Here is a 20,777-nt window from a genome sequence, read left to right as displayed (position 1 = left end):
TTAATTTATTCAATGAATTTAAGATAATTAACACTCTAGTAAACTAAATTAACAAGTGTTAATCACGCCTTAACAGCTAGCGAATCTAGTGGATTGAAGCTAAATCAATTTTAAAAATGCTCTCCTGTGATGTAGCAACACTTAATACAGGTGTTTCCACTTAACCCATATTCTGTGGAAGGAGAATTCTTCTGTAATTTGTATTATACACATACAATGCTTGAGGGTCTGAATCAAGAGGTAGTGTACATGTAGGCTAGAGGATTTATTAAGGGGAGGGGGTGAATCATGAAAAAAATCCCACTTGGATCTTTCTGGAAAATCATAGCCCTATCCAATTTAAAAGTATGGGAAATACTGATTAAATGCCTATAAATTTTTCTGGGGAATCCCTGTAAAACGCAACAAGGTTTTACAATCTGAGGGAAACAAAAATCGTCTCAAATTTAAAAAATTATCATTTTTAAAAACTGCCTTGCAACAGTTTCAAGGGTTTGAACGGTTTGTTTTTATCTGGTGGTGCTGGTCACCCTGTTAATTCATCCCCTCTGACGGGAAGCATGTCAGTCCCTCCACACACAGCCTGAAGAGGGCTCCTGATTAGGCTTCCTCCTTTAGCCACGCCTACACATGGAGCATCGCGAGGAACGGAAAGTATGCCCAGCCTCCGCAGCCCCTCACACACCCATCTCCTACGCTTAACATCAATAGCTTAAACTCTAGGTTTTCCCACATCCCTGTCAAATGAAATGGACAGAACTCAAACGAACCGGAGAATGATGTCGCTGTTTCTCTTAATTTAGGTCAAGGACACTTACACTCTTCTACTGCCCTTTGAAAGGAAAATCCTAACTGCCGCTCCAAGTCCCATTAAAAGGCACAACCCTGCTCCTATGGCGAACTCCAAAGGAACGGAATACCGTTTCTCTGGGATCACAACAGGGCATGGCGTGGGAAAACCCTTTAAATTCCGTTTTCTTTAGTATATGCCCACCACACCAAAGGGATTTAACCTTTAGGCATGGTGTTGTACTTAAGATGCTCCACACAATCTAGCAGAAACTCTTAAAACCAAGGGCCAACTCACTAATTTCAAATTTAGGGTGAAATGACGGAGAAGGGCACCCTCCCCCATTTCGGTCGCTCAGCAATAGCAATGAGTTTTGAGGAGAGACTCTCCAGTGACTCCGCCTAGAGCGACCTCCTTCACACGCACACATCCTACTCCACAAACTAACGCAGCCGTCGGGGGACGAAGTCCTTACTTGGCCTCACAATTGGGGTGGGGATCCTCCTCTCCAAGGACCACCAGCGCAGGAAGAGACTCTCCCCTACACTCCCGGCTCTCTACTATTATACCCCCAAGGGGCGGGGCTTCGACCCCAGGTAACTAGACCAGGCAATCTGGACACCCAATTAGCAGGGGATCCCCCAAACGAGCCTGGCCAATAGCGGCCAGTGGGCCAAGACGACCAGACGTGACGTCAGGTACGATTAAGTTGGCGCGTCACCTCGACGTCAGCCTCCTACCTCTCGGACGTCCCGTCCCGGGAGCAAACTCCAGCGACTTTGGGCTCCGCCCCCGTGAGAGTGGAGGGCGGCCAATGAGGACGGCTCTGAGGGGACCGGGGCCAATGAGACGAGCCCGGGGCGGGGCACGAGGCCGGAGGGTGGGGCGGGTGGCGGCGGTGGCAGCTCGAGGTCTGGCTGCGCGCAGTATATGACAGTACGTCAGCAGCGGGATGGCCGTAGCTGTGGCGGCGGCTGCAGAAGCCCGAGCAGCTGCGGCCGCAGTGGAGGCTAGAGCCCGAGCGGCGTCGGCGGCGGCACCCCGGGGAGTTTAAGATGGCGGCAGGGGGGGCGGCGGGCCTGCGGGAGGAGCAGCGCTATGGGCTGTCGTGCGGGAGGCTGGGACAGGACAACACCACCGTACTGCATGTGAAGCTCACCGAGACGGCGATCCGCGCGCTCGAGACCTACCAGAGCCACGAGGTGAGCTGGGCAGCTGACCGGGCTCGGGAAGGAAGAGGGCGTCCCGCGCCGCCCCGCCGCGCCTCTCCCTGCCCCCGGCACTTGGCTCGGGGCCGGTGGAGCAGGGGCTCGCCGAGGCTGCCGTCAGCGCCCGCGGCGGCAGGGCTGGGCAGGGCCGGGCAGGGCCGGGCAGGGCCGGGCAGGGTCGCTGACGCCGCCGTCCCGGGCCAGCTGGGCGCCTGGGCGTTGGGAGGCGGGCGGGCGGGCGGCCCCTGGCGGCGGGGCCGAGGCAGCCGCAGCCCTGGCTCGGCTGCGCAGCCGCTGCGGGACTTTCCGACGGCGCCCGGGTTTTCTAGCCTTTTCTGTCCCAGTGAGGGAGAAAGGCAACAGGGAGACGAGTGAGATGGCTCTTCTGCCCAGGGCGTGTCGGGGGTGGGGAGGGGTCGGAGGGCAGCGTCCGGGTAACGAACCCGAGAGGACCGGCGGGCACTAACCGTCAGCGTTTTGGGGGTACCGCCGCGGACCAGCAGAGACCGGGACACAGGCGCTCCGCGTATGAAGGTGGGACACACATTGTACTCGCAAGAACTTGGGGATACAGGCGCTGAGCGTATGGGACCGGGGCGGGGGGCACACCGTGTACTCGGAAAGGCTGAGGCACAGACGCTCCGCGTATGAGGGAGGAGGGCGACACACCTTACACTTCCAGAGACTCGGGCATACGGGCGCTTCTCGTTCCCAGAGACACAAGACCGCGTAGCGGGAGCCACACACAGCCAGCGCTCACCCGGGAGCAGAGACATCGGTTACTGAGGAGAGAGTCTCCGTGGCTCCTCATACCCGAAAGACGCGTCGCTCGCGTCTGAGGCGGATTCACAGACATGGAGACTTGGATCGAGGGGCGGGGGCGGGGATACACTGCGTCCCGGGCGGACTCGGGTTTCTCACCCCGCACCGCGTCCCGGAGAGAGATCCATGGACACACACAACTCGAGCACAGCGAAGGCTCACGTACTCGGTAGTTGGAGGACAAACCCAGGGATGCGTTTTCACGTTTAAAAAAAAAAAAAGTGAGGGAGAGAGTGGGAGGCATAGCGAAGAAACGCCGCAACCGGAGTGCCTGGGGAAGCCGTTTATGGAGATGCAGTACTGTGAATGGGTGAGGGAGACAGAGTGGACGCATCGCATAAGGGGAGGGATATACCATATGAGGAACCGGTAACAGTCACTCTTAGAAGAGAGACCGTCCGTGCAGCAGAGAACCCACAGGGCATCCCGACAAATAGCTGAGTCCATGCCAAGCAAACACGCTCCGATTAACTGATCTCATAAAGCAAGGCCAGAGGGACACCCGGACACGCTCATAGTTATTCAGGTAAAAGTGGAGAAAGGAATTAACATCTGTTGAGCTCCCACTAGTGCCAGGCCCTTTAAATGCTTGGAAGGAAGGCCCAGAGTTGGAGGCAAAACTGCAGGAGAGGTGTGAACCTGGGCCAAGGGAGACTTACCTTCAGGGGGCCCCTACATAAGCATGCACACAGGAGGAGGCACACAGTTGTGCACAGGTTGAGGAGTACATGAGCTCACATGATAGTGTACATGTAAACAGCAGGAGAGACTCAGAAATGAGCATGCCCTCAGGATGGCACTCACAGAACTGAGTGGACACATGGATGTACATTCCAGGGCATATGAGTTACCCACCAGAGAAGCATAGGCCAAAAACACTGAGACTCGGGGGTGGAGGGAGGAGTGCATGCACAGGGAGAAAGATACTTTTCCTACACACCATGAAGTCTCAGGGGAAAAAGGTCTCATGTATGACTGGGAAGTCATGCAGCGATAGGAATGCAAGGAAATACAAGAAATAAAAACTGCATGTGTCAGTAGCTACTCCCAGACAGGTTCATCTGCAGGGAAGAGACCAGCACCAGCATGGAGTGGGAGGCCCATCTGGGGGAAGCCAGATAGGCAGGCAGAGGGACACAGGGGCAGACACTGGAGAGAAACTCAGCCCTGCAAGATGGAGAGATAAGCTTGCCTGTTCCAAGAGGAGGGTGTGGGAAGGAATGACAGTGGGAAGAAGGTAGGTCAGGGTATGTAAAGAGAAAAACACCAGAGAGGAAGAAGCCAGCAAGGAGGAGGCCAACCTCCAGTCAGAAACGGACCCAGGGAGCAGATAAAGACTGACACACAGGGGTGGGGAGAGGCATCTCTGGGGACAGTAGGTCAGCCAGCCACCTTGGGGGGACAACTGGCGAACTGTACAGCTGATCACAACAAGATTGACAGACACTGACCCGGAAGAGGTGGGTGAGGAGGCCCGCACAGGGAGGGGACGGTACCCAGGGAGAGAGAGGTGACAGAGAAGCCCCCAGTGCTCACTGAGAATGCTGTTTATTTTTCTCCCTTCATTTCTGCCTCCTGCACCTTAGTGTGTATGTGCTTGGGATTAAAGTTGGAATGCTTGGATTCTAAAAGCCCCACTGTCTTAAGAAACAGCAGATCAAAAATTCTTCCTCGTCCAACCCACCACTTAGTTCTTCATTTTTTTTAAGTTATTTATTTATTTTTACAGTCAAAGGTACCAAAGTCAATGGCTTTCCTTGCTCCTGACTACTTCTATTGCCTATTAATATCATTACCATCTGTTTCCATCTCTGTGCATGCAAATTAATGTATCTAGTCAATCAGTACAGAGGCAGAGAAGGGAAAGGGAGAAGACTTTTCCAACTCCCTCTGCCCTTCTGAGTTGGACCCAGGTAGATTGAGACAGTCCGTGGATTCCTTTTCTTCTAAAAGTTGGTAGTAGAAGCAGTACTATGCAGGGAGAGGAGGAAGAAATAAGCTGACTTGGCCGTTGAAGTTGGACACTGCCTTGTTTCTGACTTAACCAGTTCCTGTCCCCAGGCCTCACTGTCACTTTGGCCACAGAAACACTTCTTAAGGGGCTTAGAAAAGCAGGATTTGGGGTGAGACTGTTAACTTCAGACAGCTGAAAAGTGGGAAGAGACAGAAGAAAAAGAAATGAGGTACTGTTGGAACTTACTACAGTAACCTCTGGTGTGTTCAGCCAAGTCTCCCACAATGTGTCCTCAGTGTCCCACCTGACTAGGGCCAGACCAGGGCTCCCCCATCAACACAGTAAAGTTGCCAGCAGTGGGCATATGGCCGAGCTTTTATCCTCCAGTAGAAGGATACATACTTGGTCTTTTACGCTTTCGCTTTCCACCCTTATCAAATTAGGGCTCCTAACTTTAAATTGTAGCTGCGTTTGGAAAAATGTTGGAATGCATTGACTAGTCAGGGAGAAGTTTCTATTCTCTCCTGGGGATGGGGGCATGATGGCTTTAACTTCTCATATAAAACTGCCCCTACCACTCCTGTGCTTAGATAGGAAGGTGCTTGATGCTTGACAAGTGGCCTCCAAGTGGCTTTGGCCCATGCAATGTTATGACTGTTATGCCTCCTCTTCTGATGACTTTCTAAGAGCCAGAAATTTCAACAGGTTAATTTCCTAAATTAAGCATCAGAGAGTTATTTTTATCCAGATTATTTTGTCCATTGGATTTACTCTCCTAAATTAATCCACTTGACATAAGACTTCAGGGAGGTAAATTTAAGAATTTTAGGAAACTATGACTTAGGCTAAATACAGATGTTCTTTAGATATAATTGAGCAAGTATCTGAACTTATTAGAGTTCGTGGAAACAGAATCTTTTAATTAGAAACAATTCCTCACTGTTTCGAAAGACAAACGAACCTAATTGACCTTCATTACTCAAGTTTTCTATTTTTAGAGAAGAAATGAGGAAAGCTAACTTGGGAACCTTTTAAACAGACTGGGGTGCGGGATAGAGACACTGTGATTCCAGGAATGGGAGTTATAGTTGGAGTAAATATCTCCTAAAAGTTGTTTTCCACTCAGTTTGAATACAGAGACAGTTTCAAGTTGATTATATATAAAAAAGTGTTAACTGGAAAGTTATTTTCATGGTTTGCAGAATGAACTCAGAATACTTATACAGGTATTTAGTATATATTGCAAAACTACTTTTTTTTTCCTATAGATAAGTTATTTTGAATGAAGGTGCAAGTTACTAAATAAAAATCACGTATTACAACTTTATAGTCATTCTAAACTGATGTCTGAATTTATGGTCTATATAAGCCTCACATATTTTAAATGAACATATGTTACTGTAATTACATATCTCTCCCAAATGTATCCTAAAACTATTTCAAATTAAACCTCAAAATTCTCAAATTTATTTTAGCCAATTCCTTCAGTAATTTGTAGCTGGCTTTATTTTGACATTTGAGTAACTCATTTGGTAGTAACAAAAATCTTATAAAAATTTTGTTTTCAGATTCTCTTATTGCTGAGCCTGTTGATTTTTTTTTAATGTTTACTCAAAGTTTCAAAGGTGGTGGCTCAAATAATACTGTCATGTTTATCCAACTATTACATAAAAAGTCTTGCATAGATGCATCTGGAAGCAGGGGCCATTCATTCTCTATGCCTGAAGATGAGAAAGGAGATGACTTTAAGAAGGATTCTGTTAACACATTCTCTTGCCAACTCCAATTATTGGCTTTAAATTTCCCTGCTTTGATTAGTGTCTTCTAGGAAAATGATAGTGTTTTGAAAATTTGTACAAATATACTTACGTTTAATTTTGCATGAGGAATTCAGTCTCTTTCAGTATTACTAGATACTGTTATTTCCAGTCAAAGCATAAAGTCTTATTTAAACCTCTAAAGTTACTGTCCTTCACAATAGCTCCCTTTAATGTGTTCCATGATCTTAGAAAATCACTGATCCCACAGGTCATGGAGTAGGAGATATCCTCTCCTTTCCTATCTTTTTACCTCGTGAACGTATCGGCATTTGATTCATTGTGGTTTAAGGCACAAAAAGACTCATACCTTACTTTTTCCTATCTCTTCCTTTTTGTGCCTGCCCTCAAACAATTTTGAGTGTGTACATGTGTGTTCAATAATCTGCTTTTACAAATACAGAAGACCCTGTTCTCCTTAAGGCACCACTCAAGCATCCAGACCTGCCAGCAGAGAGCTGCCGCTGCTGCTGACATGTTTACTAAGTAAAACAATGAGGTTTGCCTTAGCAGATTCCTTTTGTTGCAGTTTTTAAATATAGCCGGTTTTAATTAAAATAAGTTAATCTTACTGACTTTAACTTAGACCCATCTTCAGGCTGAACTTGATATTAAAATGCTTTTTATCAAGTAAAGTCAAGTTTGTGCCCCATTTTGCAATAAGTGTTTGAAAAGTTTTTTCAGCTGATCAGGTGTTCAGTGCAAAGAAGGGTGCTCCTCCTAGTGAAAAGCAGTAGCCAGATTGCCCAAAGAGATAGACAGGGAACCTTGGCACCAGAACTGAGAGGAGAAAGAAAGAACATATGTGAAGGATTGGAACATGTTCAAGAAAAGAATTTAAAAGGAAAGGGGTGTAAAATTCTCGGAATGATTTACAGGAAAGCTTATCAAGGACAGTCACCAGATCCAACCTTTCCATTTCCTCCATTTGCACTTGTGAAAAACTATGGAAGCTGTGCTCATAGCGCTTATTAGGTAATTTGTGATAAAGCCGGCAAAGTGAGGAAAATGAGAATTTCAGGAGAACCACTGCTGGGTCATTTTTAACAACTTGCAGTGACTACAGAGAGGCTCAGGACTGTGGCACCAGAGTTCAGCCCAATTATTTGCCAGTTTGGGTCAAATGTATTTGGAGTATTTGAGAAGATGTCCCTAAAATGTGATGATATGGGCATTTCTTCATGTAAGGTGAGCTGAGTTTTAGAATAAAGAAAAGAGCATGTATATAACCACAGCACATTTGACTCTCCTGCATACCTCAGTTCCATAGGACATTTCCCATGACTTAATGCAAAAATCTAGAAAAGCAGGTCTGGAGTAGAATACAGTAAATTAATGACTGTGTCTCTACAGCCAAATTGAAGCTGAAAAACATGGCATAAATCAGGTCAGATTTACGGAGAATTGCTTTCTTTTCTTTCCCTCCCTCCCTTCCTTTCAATTTATCTACCTATCTATCTATTTTGGTTGTGGCATTATGGCTCTTTAGAGCCACGTTAAATCTTTAGGAAGAACTGGTTTAAGGGCTTCCACTAATATTTTGCCAGCAAAAGCCAAACCTGGAATCTCATGGCTAGCAGTTTAATATAGGATATAAAAAGAGAGAATCTTATTAATTAGACTATATGCTCCAAAAGATTCATGAATCAAATTAGCACGTTGAATTGAACTCAGTAGTCAGAGCATTTGCTACTAGTTGAATAATAACTCGGTTGTTAGACAAAGAGCATAAGTTTCTTTCTTTCTTTTTTTTTTTTTTTTTGTTTTTGTTTTTGCGGTACGCGGGCCTCTCACTGTTGTGGCCTCTCCCGTTGCGGAGCACAGGCTCCGGACGCGCAGGCCCAGCGGCCATGGCTCACGGGCCCAGCCGCTCCGCAGCATGTGGGATCTTCCCGGACTGGGGCACGAACCCGTGTCCCCTGCATCGGCAGGCGGACTCTCAACCACTGCGCCACCCGGGAAGCCCCATAAGTTTCTTTCTTGTTGGGGATCCTATATGTTATTGGTCTAAAAAACATCTTTGGGTCTTAGGATTTTAACAGGCAGAGACTAGATGGGGGGAATCACATCTCCAGCAGAAGGAATGGCACAGGAAAGGAAAGGACAACAGTAGAAAAGCTAAGGCAGGCTTTGAGAATAGCAAGGAAGACCCTTGTTCCACTTAACCTCGAGTGTAGGAGAAAATATAGTTGGATTTAAGAGAGGAAAGGGAGACTGGAGCAGGTTGGAGTTTATTCTTTCAAAACTGGAGAGACAGTAGAAATTTAAGGTGATTTGAGCTAATGCTTTAGGATTATACTGGCCTCAGTGTGCATGATGAGTATAAGATGAATCTGGAAGGCAGTAGACAAGTTAGGAGGAAGTATGTGGTCCAGGTCAGAGATGAGTGGGATCTAAACTAGGATGCTAGTGAGAGACAAGACATTACAGATGAATAGAATCTATAGAATTCAATAACAGATTTTAAAGGAACAGGGTTAAATGGAAATTTCTAGCCATCAGCACTAGGAGGGGTACCCTTAGTAAAAAAAGGGAAATCAGAAGCTGTTGGGAGGGTGGGGTGGGGGAGATAAAGTACCATTTTAGTGGACGTTCACTCAGCCTGTTGTTTGGTGATGAGACTTAGGTTTGATTAGATGTTTTATATTTGAGAAGTATATTTGGGTCTGAGGCTAGACTAGAACAATGCCATATTATTTACATGTCTCAAACTTTTCCATTTGGATGGAAATTTTGGGGATTGGTAATGTTTTGGGTGAAGTTGAAATTATTAGGTGGAAGAAATTTTGGTTTTAAACAGGGATTTTCAAATTTTGCTCGGATTTTTATCGGCTTCCTTTATCCAATAACGTTCTCTATAAATTGCACTTAAGACTGTCATAGAGTACAGATAATATGAAAATTGAATTTGATTTTAACGTGAAGATCAGACTTTCCATGGTTTCTGTCCCAAGTGATTATTGAAACATTAAGTAACTCTCTACAATGTGCCTGGATTTACATTTCAAGCATCATTTTTAATTGATTCCTAAAGGCCTTGCAAGGGTCAGTGTTTTCACTTCCAGATTACTTTCATTTCTGTTTTGGTGTTTTGATTCTCTTTTTTTTTGTTTGACAGTTTGTGAAAAACAAACCAAAAAATAATCATGAGTACATGAAACTTCTGTTATACATATACATTGTTATGGACTGGTTATGGGCACTTGGTTCATGGTCCATGGAGATAACCTTGGCTAGAAGACTTTTCCCATGAAGAGTGAGCTTGTTCAAGGGTGGAGCCAGGCATGAACTTTCTAATAAGATTCTTTGAGATACTTTAGGATCTAAATATGCTTAATTGTAAATTTACGTGTTAGCAGATTTTTAAAAGACATTTACTTAGTATCATGGCTTTTGGTTTTCATTGTTGGAAACCATGATGCCTCAGATAGCCAGAAAACACATCCATGTGGTAAAAACTCAGTTGAGTGTCTTGAGATGTTTTTTCTTTAATAAAAGACGAAGAGGTAGGAACAGGAATTATAACTATAACTGTCAAATATGCATTTGTTCATTTAGCCAATGTTTATTTATCTTCTGATATGTGCCAGGCATAGTACTAGGCACTGGATATATAAAGTTGAATAAGTCAGGATGGTCCAGAAAGTGCTCATGCCTTAGTAGAAACAAGCAGACATCATACATACATACATACATACATACATACATACATACATACAATAAAGTCTCTGTGCAAGGGGACACCTAAAGAGAGGATTATGTTTGAGGATATGTCTGAGAAATAGTGTCTGCTTTTTCATCTCCCATCCTCTGCTCAGCCCACTCCAGCTGGGTTGTGTCCATCACATCCCTGAGATTGCACCTGACTAGGTCCCTTGTTGTCAAATCTAGTGGTTATCTCTCTGTTCCTGTCTTACCTGACCTCAGCATCATGCCATCCATTTGACTACTCCTTCCTGTTAGAAACACTTTCCTGATTTTCCTCCCATTTCCCTGGCCATTCTTTCTCAGTCTCCTCTGCTGATTATCCACTGCTTAACTGGCCTCTGAAAGTTGGAGATCCCAGTTCCCTTCTCTTTATCTATTCACTTCCCTAGGTGAGCTCATCTAGTCCTATGGATTTAAATGTCATCTATATGTTAATGACCTCCAAATATTTATCTCCAGCTCTGACCTTCCTCCATTTCCAGGCACTAATTTTCAACACCTGATCTCTTTATCAAAGTTTAATAGGTTATCTAAATTTAACAGACCCAAACACAATTCCTTTTTTTTTAAACATCTTTATTGGAGTATAATTGCTTTATAATGGTGTGTTAGTTTCTGCTTTATAACAAAGTGAATCAGCTATGCATATACAAATATCCCCATATCTCCTCCCTCTTGCGTCTCCCTCTCACCCTCCCCCCATCCCACCCCTCTAAGTGGTCACAGAGCACCTAGCTGATCTCCCTGTGTTATGTGGCTGCTTCCCACTAGCTATCTATTTTACATTTGGTAGTGTATATATGTCCATGCCACTCTCTCACTTCATCCCAGCTTACTCTTCCCCCTCCCCGTGTCCTCAAGTCCATTCTCTACATCTGCGTCTTTATTCCTGTCCTGCCCCTAGGTTCTTCAGACCTTTTTTTAGATTCCATATATATGTGTTAGCATACGGTATTTGTTTTTCTCTTTGACTTACTTCACTCTGTATGAGAGTCTCTAGGTCCATCCACCTCACTACAAATAACTCAATTTTGTTTCTTTTTATGGCTGAGTAATATTCCATTGTATATATGTACCACATGTTCTTTATGCATTCATCTGTCGATGGACACTTAGGTTGCTTCCATGTCCTGGCTATTGTAAATAGTGCTGCAATGAACATTGTGGTACATGACTCTTTTTGAATTATGGTTTTCTCAGGGTATATGCCCAGTAGTGGGATTGCTGGGTCATATGGTAGTTCTATTTTTAGTTTTTTAACGAACATCCATACTGTTCTCCATAATGGCTGTATCAATTTACATTCCCACCAACAGTGCAAGAGGGTTCCCTTTTCTCCATACCCTCTGCAGCATTTGTTGTTTGTAGATTTTTTTTTTTTTTTTTTTTTTTTTGTTACGCGGGCCTCTCACTGTTGTGGCCTCTCCCCCTGCAGAGCACAGGCTCCGGACGCACAGGCTCAGCGGCCGTGGCTCACGGGCCCAGCCGCTCCGCGGCATGCGGGATCCTCCCAGACCGGGGCACGAACCCGTGTCCCCTGCATCGGCAGGCGGACTCTCAACCACTGCGCCACCAGGGAAGCCCTGTTTGTAGAGTTTTTGATGACGGCCATTCAGACTGGTGTGAGGTGGTACCTCATTGGAGTTTTGATTTGCATTTCTCTAATGATTGGTGAGGTTGAGCATCCTTTCATGTGTTTGTTGGCAATCTGTATATCTTCTTTGGAGAAATGTCTATTTAGGTCTTCTGCCCATTTTTGGATTGGGTTGTTTGTTTTTTTGATATTGAGTTTCATGAGCTGCTTGTAAATTTTGGAGATTAATCCTTTGTCAGTTGCTTCATTTACAAATATTTTCTCTCATTCTGAGGGTTGTCTTTTCATCTTGTTTATGTTTTCCTTTGCTGTGCAAAAGCTTTGAAGTTTCATTAGGTCCCATTTGTTTATTTTTGTTTTTATTTTCATTTCTCTAGGAGGTGGGTCAAAAAGGATCTTGCTGTGATTTATGTCACAGAGTGTTCTGCCTATGTTTTCCTCTAAGAGTTTTATAATGTCTGGCCTTGCATTTAAGTCTTTAATCCATTTTGAGTTTATTTTTGCCAAGCACAACTCTTGATTTCACCCTTCAAACCTACATCTTCATGAGTGTTGCCCATTTCAGTAAGTGGCAGTACTCATCACCAGTTGACTAGTAATTGGCTAGTATTCCTTGATTTATCTCCTCTTTTCTTGACTTAGTTGATCTATCAGCAAGTTCTGTCATTCTTCAAAAATCTGAAATCTAACTTCATCCATCACCACCACTCCAGTCCCAGCCACCATTATCTCTCTTGAGGACCACTGCCATGGACTTCCATCTAGCCTCCAGGCTTGCACTCTTCCCCCAATAGTCCATTCTCCACACAGCAGCCAAAGCGATCTTTTTAAAACACTAAGTGTGTATGATCATGTAGTTTCCAAGTTTCAAGCCTTCTAATGGCTCCCTTTGTTGTAGATGCTTCATTTTACAAATTTCTACTATTTTAAAAATAATACCCATCTTCCAATCCAAGTTTATTTTACTGTTTCTCCTTATACTTTACTAGAGATCATGATCCCAAAGAACAAATCTTCATTTGTATTTATAATCAGATTTGACATGTAAGCTAATTACACAATTATAAAGTCCACATTAAGCACTCTCTTAGAAAAAAATGATGGGATATTATGCTTCAAATATTGTTATAAGGGCTTGTTCACAGTAACTAACTTTTTAGGTGGTTGTTCAGTTTGGATTTTTGCCTTCCATATTCCTTTAAAGAGTTGTATGAAATAGTAACGTTTAAGACAATAATAATTTTTTTAAATTTGGCCTGCATCAGATAGCTACAGTTTTCCAGAAACTATCTTTAAAAACAAGGACTGTGTTAAATAAATTAGATTTTTGACTTCTCCCTACTGTTTCAAGAATCTCCTTTATATTTCATTCTTTTCTATGCTGTAAAGGCTAGAAAGAAATTATTCTTTATTCCAAATGCTCTTTAATCTGGTTCTTCCAAATCTGCAGAGAAGGAGTTTCTGCGATGTGTAAGGTTGGATTGACTGACAAAGCAAAATACTAGATTTTGTGAAACTTAATGACTCCCTCTCTCTCCCCCGGGGGGTGGGGGAGCATCTAATAAAAGAATGGGGCAAAGAAGGAGATACCGTTTACTAAGGTATCTTTGGATTACCTCAAAATTTCACATTCATACTATCATTCTAAACATATTACCAGCTTTTGACGAGAGCTGGGTATATTTGATTTCAGGATTAACTGATTTCCTGTGCTACTGTCTACTTATACTCCCATCTTTTTTTTTTTTCCTCTTCTTTCCCTGCTTAGATTTTATTTTTATTACCGTGGTTAAAATATAATTATTGGATAGTCTTTGGTTTCTCTATCAGATGATATTTTAAAGAGCAGAATTAAATGACTTCTTAAATAAAAGAATTATAACCAGGGGCTTCCCTGGTGGCGCAGTGGTTGAGAGTCCACCTGCCAATGCAGGGGACATGGGTTCCCCAGTCTGGGAAGATCCCACATGCCGCGGAGCGGCTGGGCCCGTGAGCCATGGCCACTGAGCCTGCACATCTGGAGCCTGTGCTCCGCAACGGGAGAGGCCACAACAGTGAGAAGCCCGCATACCGCAAAAAAAAAAAAAAAAAAAAAAAAAAAAAAAGTGGGGCAAGAATTATAACCACAGTTCTTTAAATGGTATAGTACCTCTTTTAGGAAAGAAAGATCTATCTTAAATTGTATCCCAGGATAAGTCATAAATACTTTTTACTATTTACTTGCGTAAGTGAAAAGAAATTCAAGTGCCTGATATTTTCCTTAAGTTGTAGTGCAAAACCAAAAAAGTGATCCCCAAAGAGCTATTGATTCTTATCAGTTCTTAATTCTGTAGCATTCAGATATTTCACATTTATATAACTGTTGTTAAGAAGTAGCAGGAGAGGCTAGCTGTGTAGAGGGCTTAGTTCTTAAAGGGAGACAGGCCAGGGTTTGAGCTCCAGGTCACTTATTAGCTGTGTAACCTTATGTGATTTCACAGGATTTACCTGTGGAATCCTGTGGAAATAATAGTATCTACTCCACAAGGGTGTTCTGAGAATTCCCACAGGTGATAGTAAAAGTGATTACACTGGCCTGACACATTTTAAGTGCTCAGTAAATAGTAACTAGGTGGCTTTAACCATTTCCTAAAATAATCTCACTTAAAGCAGTCAACTGACCCATCACCATTTATAGAGTTTTCTGGTTTTGACATAAAGTTCCAAAATTATATTTGACTTCGGAATTTTTTTTTGCACTATCTTTAAATATTCTTTTTTTAAATTAATTTTATTTTATTTTTGGCTGCCTTGGGTCTTCACTGCTGCATGTGGGCTTTCTCTAGTTGCGGCGAGCGGGAGCTGCTCTTCATTGAGGTGCGCGGGCTTCTCATGGTGGTGGCTTATCTTGTCGAGGAGCACAGGCTCTAGGCATGTGGCCTTCAATAGTTGTGGCACGCGGGCTTAGTAGTTGTGGTGCACAGGCTTAGTTGCTCTGTGGCATGTGGGAATCTTCCCGGACCAGGGCTTGAACCCATGTCTCCTGCATTGGCAGGCGGATTCTTAACCACTGTGCCACACCAGGGAAGCCCTTTTTGCACTGTCTTTAGCTTGACTTATAATGCAGCTTAGGTACGCAAATAAAATATGAAGTATTTAATAAATACCTATTGGTTAATTTTAAATAATTCAAGAGTTCACCTTAAGTTGAGTCAAAGCTCCATGATGGGTTCAGAAGGGAAGCTGAAGGTATTTCAAGTACATCTCTAACCTTAGAGAATAAAATTAGAAAGATCTCTTTAATGTGTTTCTTAGAGAAATCACTCTTTTCTAGAACGAATGCTATTTCTTATGGTTGTATGTTGACAAAACCAATAGTGGTTGATAGAATAAAAGTAACCATAGGTTTAATTTGGATGGATAAACAATATGTAAATAATCAAGAGATGGTTATAACAACTTTTATAGGATAAGTAACTCTCTTTTATTTATCCCCAAAGAAACCTGAGCTTTGCTTCTTCCCTCCTACCCTAAAAGAATCGTGTCAGAAATTAATATTACTCAGCACAATTAAAATTACTTAGTAAAATTACTTAGTAAATTACATATTACTTTTATAGTCCTTATATATTGCAAGACATAGTCCCTGGAAATAAGTGGACATAGATTTCTTTGGTCATAGAGCAGGTTTTTGTGTTTGTTAGTTTTGGGGTTTTTTTGCGGTACGCGGGCCTCTCACTGCTGTGGCCTCTCCCGCTGCGGAGCACAGGCTCCGGACGCGCAGGCCCAGCGGCCATGGCTCACGGGCCCAGCCGCTCCGCGGCATGTGGGATCATCCCGGACGAGGGCACAAACCCGTGTCCCCTGCATCGGCAGGCGGACTCTCAACCACTGCGCCACCGGGAAGCCCATAGAGCAGTTTTTATTGCAGTAGAATTGGCTTATTATAGTGGCAGATGTCAAGAACTAAACTTTTGAGCATTTTAGTATTGTCTACACCTTTATTCTAAGCTTAAGAATGCCCTACATTCTCTGAGAAATACAGAGGGTTAATTCAAGGAAATCTAAAATCAGTGAACCAACCAAGAGTTTAACAGAATCTTTTGACTATAAAACATCACCTTGTTGAAGCATTTCTCAAAACGGTTTCCCTAGCCAGTTCCAGTCTGCATTGTTTCTTGGATGGATGAAGATACTAGATCACTATCTTATTTATAGCTCAAGTACTAGTCAGTTAAACCCTAGAGTTACTTGATTTTCAAAATAGCTAGTTGGTGCAAATATTTAATTAAAGCTAAAAATCAAAAGTTGAAGTCCTATTGAAATTCCATTTGTAATGGAACTGTACTTAGTAAGTTAAACATTATTCTAAAACATGCCTATCATATTTGGCCACCTGTAATTACATTATCTTGTAAAACTGGATCACATTAAAAAATATACAATGAGTTGAGGTTATGTTTGTGCAGTTAAACTTAGACTAAAAAACATTTAGGTGAAAAACTAACGTGCTTGAGACATTTGCTTATAGTGGTATTGACTTTTATTTATTTTTTTTTAAATGTTCAATTTTTAAAAAAGATTTATTTATTATTTATTTATTTTTGGCTGCGTTGGGTCTCAGTTGCTGCATGCGGAATCTTTCGTTGTGGTGCGCGGGATCTTTACTGTGGCACTCGGTCTTCTCTCTAGTTGTGGCCTGCGGGTTTTCTCTTCTCTAGTTGTGGCACGCAGGCTCCAGGGCACATGGGCTCTATAGTTTGAGGCGAGGGCTCTAGTTGAGGTGCGTGAGCTCAGTAGTTGTGGCGCTTGGGCTTACTTGCCCCACAGCATGTGGGATCTTAGTTCCCTGACCAGGGATCGAACCCACGTCCCCTGCATTGTAAGGTGGATTCTTTACCACTGGACTACCAGGTAAGTCCTGGTATTGACTTTTACAACTTATTCCGGGTACCTTTCCCATTAACACAGTCGTCAGAAGCATAAAAAGTGGTATAGCGTTCTAGCTGGCTCTCTTGCTGCATTTTTTAAAACGTTCAAGAACTGTAGCATAGTACCTAACATCTTCTTGTCTAAAATTGGGATTAAAATCAATAAAGGATTTGAGGTTCTCATATGTACTTTTCTCTTCTAGGTTGTTAGATATCTTAAAGTTTTTCAGCAACAGTAATCCTAGTTTATCCTGTTTGGATAAGCACCCACAACTACTCCATAGATGAGGGTTTTGTTTTTTTAATGAAGAATGTTAACACAAATATTTATATATGTTCCTTTACTCTACATGGTCCTTACAGAAAAAAAAACTGTTGTTTTTTTAGTTTTTATTTATCAGAAGCTGAACCTTGGAAATTATAATGATTTTATAAAATTCATTTTCTTTGGAAACAAAATGCCAGAAGAATTGAATGAGCATTTAAGTGCTTTTCATGTTCAGCCCTAGGAGGTAACCTGTTACAGAGGCAAGATAAGGAAAGGGTACTGTATTTGAAATTCAGAAGTCTGGATTTGAGGTCCAACTCTGCTAACCACTAGCTTGGTGATTCTGAGCAATGAACTTTGCCTGTTGGAGACTCGTTTATCTCCCTCTGAAATGGGGGATGATGGTGTCTTCCTACCACCCACGGCTGGTTTTAGGAGGTCTCACTTGAGACTATGGATATAAAAATACTCTGTACATTACAAAACTATGTAAACAAAAACAAGTTATAATTTTTGTTGAGGAAGCAAGCAATACAGATAGAACTCTAAGCATATCAGGAGGTTAGGTCCTAAATTCAGGTCATGAGGCAAAAGATTGGATAGAGCCCACGAGCCACAACTACTGAAGCCCGCATGCCTAGAGCCTGTGCTCCGCAACAAGTGAAGCCACCGCAATGAGAAGCCCGCGCACCGCAATGAAGAGTAACCCCTGCTCACCGCAACTAGAAAAAGCCTGCGTGCAGCAACGAAGACCCCATGCAGCCAAAAATAAAGAAATAAATTTATTTTTTAAAAAAAATTACTCTTGAGAATCCCTAAGTTGATGTAAAGCATAGTGGTATTGTTTTGTCTATACAACCCAGACTAGTAATCTATAAAGTATATAATGCGTATAGTTGTATACCGCATATATAAAGAGGACATAGCCAAAGTGATTTTATAATACTTTTTTATCATAATGTAGATAAATACTTGTAAGTTAAATATGTGTTAGACTCTTTTGTATCATAACAACTAGGAGTAAGAAAACCTATGAAAAAAATACACCCCCAGTGTAGTGGTACAATAGACACAGGCATCTGGAAAAAAACAATAGCTAATGGTAGCTAAAGTGGGCATAGTTCAGAGTTAGCAAAATGGTGGCAGCAGTGTTTTGTTTGGTGAGAAAAAGGTTTAACATTTTAAAATTTGAGTCCTTTCTCAGTTGGGCGTTCATTCCCCAGGTGCTCGCCACTGCCCTGTTGCTTTACACCCAGTCTCTTTCACATTTACCTGCAATGGGTCCTTAAACTCATTGAGTCTTTGATTTCTGATTTATCTAAAACAAGGCCTAGCTGAGGAAATTAATCTTAAGCTTGAATGTTAAGTGATTAGTATGGATTGGCAAAATAGTGTTTGGGAAGGTATGCCAGGTTGAAAGAACAGATAGATAGGAGGTAGAAATAGAGAGGAAATTGTTTACAAAACAAACAGACTGAAAAAGGTTAATACTGCTGAGCCACAGTTGGGAAGTGGAAGATGAAATTGGTTGGTCCTGTAGCTGGACTGTCTGCTTTCTACGTGGAGGAGTTTGTTTTGCTTTGATAGAACCCACTGCAGGCTATGTGACATGCTGAGGGTGGTATCTGAGAAAGCTTCTGTTAGCTATTTGAATGAGTAACATTTGGAAGGAATTGAAGGAAGGGAGGAAGGCCTTTGTCTAGTTGCTTGGTGATAGGGACCTGAAACAGGCTAGGAGCTTTCAAAGTAGAGACTAAGCTTAATATGAGGGAGCCTGGGGCAGACTGGCCCCAGATGATGATTGAGAGCCCTGAGCCACCTTTGCTTCTTTTGTGCATATGTGCGCGTGTACACCTGATACTCAAGCTTTCATCACATTTTATCATTCTTTCTTGGGAAGGTCTGCTCGTTCCACCATCTCCTGTTTGCTCCAGATGAAGCCATACTAATTTAGGCCTTTATCACCAGAGTGTTCCTAAATAAAACATCCCCTGGAGCTGATGTCTAATCCTTTTCCCTAGCCCCGATTGATCTCCCTGTCTGTCTTTCTTACACATGACTGAAAGAGCTGCTTTCCCTGAAACACTTCATTCTTTCAGCAACTTACTTTCTTATTCCAAAAATCAGAAGAGCCTCCAATTGTTTATCATGTCAAAGACAAGACTTAAAGGCCATCCCTAAAGGGGTAATGGAAGGGTTTAGGATAGGGTTATTTCACAGGGTGATGAACCTTTAGAAATTATGAGGTCTGAAATTTAAATTACTGTCCTATTTATTCTGTAGTGGGTAGAAGCTAAAACTGAAGACAAATTTTGAGGTCAAGGAGAGATTAGCCAGGGATCACCAGGTCCAATTCTCATCCTTTATGCTATGTTTCACGTGCGAAAAGACCTGCCGTCTGCCTGCACAGTACCCACTCCTGTCTCCTTGCTTTTTTGCTTTGGACACTCCCTCTCCCTGGAGTTTGTCTTTTCAAAATTGCTACTCAAGAGCCATCTTTTCCATGAGCCTTTTCTCTTCTCTAGTATCTCTTCTAACCGATACTTTTCTCCTTTGTGAGAATCCTTACTGCACCTCCCAGCAGTACTTAGCCTAGTACAATATTTAATCGTTTTCAAATGTTCTCCAACTAAAATGCGAACTCACTGGCATAAAGGAGTAAGTGCCCATGGATCTACCGTAACAGATGTGTGTGGAGCCCAAGACAGTAGAAGAAAAACAGTATGGCAAAACAGGAAGATTGAGTCCTAGATTCTGGTCCTAGCTTAGTTATTAATGGGACACATGGCCCATTGTGGTTAAGGGTGGGGGGTGGGGCTGGGCACCAACTGGAGTACCTCTGGACCTGGAATTCTGTGATTCTAGCAGTGTGCGATTGCCTAATAGAATGTGGTGAGGGGAGAGGGAGAAGAGGCTGTGCGTTAAACTTAAGGTTGTGAGCCTGGAGAACCAAAAAGATAGAAGCATCCTTGCCCGAAAGTAGGAAAGGGGCGCCAGTTTGGCGAGGGGCAGAGGTGGTTTAGTGTTTGCCAATTTTGCTGTCATTGAGAGTTTCTAATGCAAAATGTCCAAGGCTGTGATAAGTTGCAAGTTGCAGAGAGATGCCAAGTTGAGGAATAGGGAAGAGATTCAGAGTCATCACCAAATAGGCAAGGTGAGCCTCCAGGAGAGACTGGATCTAGAAAGAGGAAAGTGAAAGGCATGATCAAAGAGCCAGGAGTGGTGTCTCCAAGTGACATCCAGTGGAGAAGTGAGCAATTTGAAAATTGAGGAAAGTTAGCATTTGTTTGGCCAAGAAGAATTGATGAACTTGATAGAGAAGTTCAAATTCCAGTGGTGAGCTGAAGATAACCTGCCTGCAAGGAGTCAGAGAGGAAAGCGTAACCAGCCTCAGAGGAGATGTTCAGTGTTTGTGATTTGAAGAGAGAGCAGGAGGCAGGGCTGATTGAAATATTCTGAAAGCTAGAACCTCGACCTGTCTTACCTAAATTGTAGTGCCACCTACTTACACACAAAGCGGGCCTCCCCAGGGTTTCTGCACACAAGCTACCATTACTTTAGGTAGAGGTTTAGCTATGGAAGGTAGGTTTGGGTGAGGTTTTCTCCCTCTAAGGAAATTCAAGTTAGCGTTAATCTATATTTTATATTTTCATAAAACACCCTGAATTAGAATGAATCACTATGAAAAATTGTTACCTACTTCTCC

At 42.9% G+C, this 20,777-nt stretch overlaps 1 protein-coding gene across 1 annotated transcript in view; it reads left to right on the top strand.

The window, feature by feature from the left end:
- Positions 1-1,709: 1,709 nt before the first annotated feature.
- The window catches only part of ELL2 (elongation factor for RNA polymerase II 2), a 75,150-nt gene continuing 56,082 nt past the window's right edge, over positions 1,710-20,777 (top strand). Inside the window, exon 1 of the mRNA XM_060093173.1 lies at positions 1,710-1,992. Within this exon, the coding sequence (XP_059949156.1) occupies positions 1,846-1,992 (147 nt within the window). The 5' untranslated portion in view covers positions 1,710-1,845. The remainder of the gene's footprint in view (positions 1,993-20,777) is intronic.

This window comes from Mesoplodon densirostris, chromosome 3 (genome assembly GCF_025265405.1).
Source record: "Mesoplodon densirostris isolate mMesDen1 chromosome 3, mMesDen1 primary haplotype, whole genome shotgun sequence".
Classification (NCBI taxonomy): domain Eukaryota; kingdom Metazoa; phylum Chordata; class Mammalia; order Artiodactyla; family Ziphiidae; genus Mesoplodon; species Mesoplodon densirostris.
The sequence above is the reverse complement of the archived record's forward strand: the minus strand, read 5'-3'. Positions and strand labels throughout refer to the sequence as shown.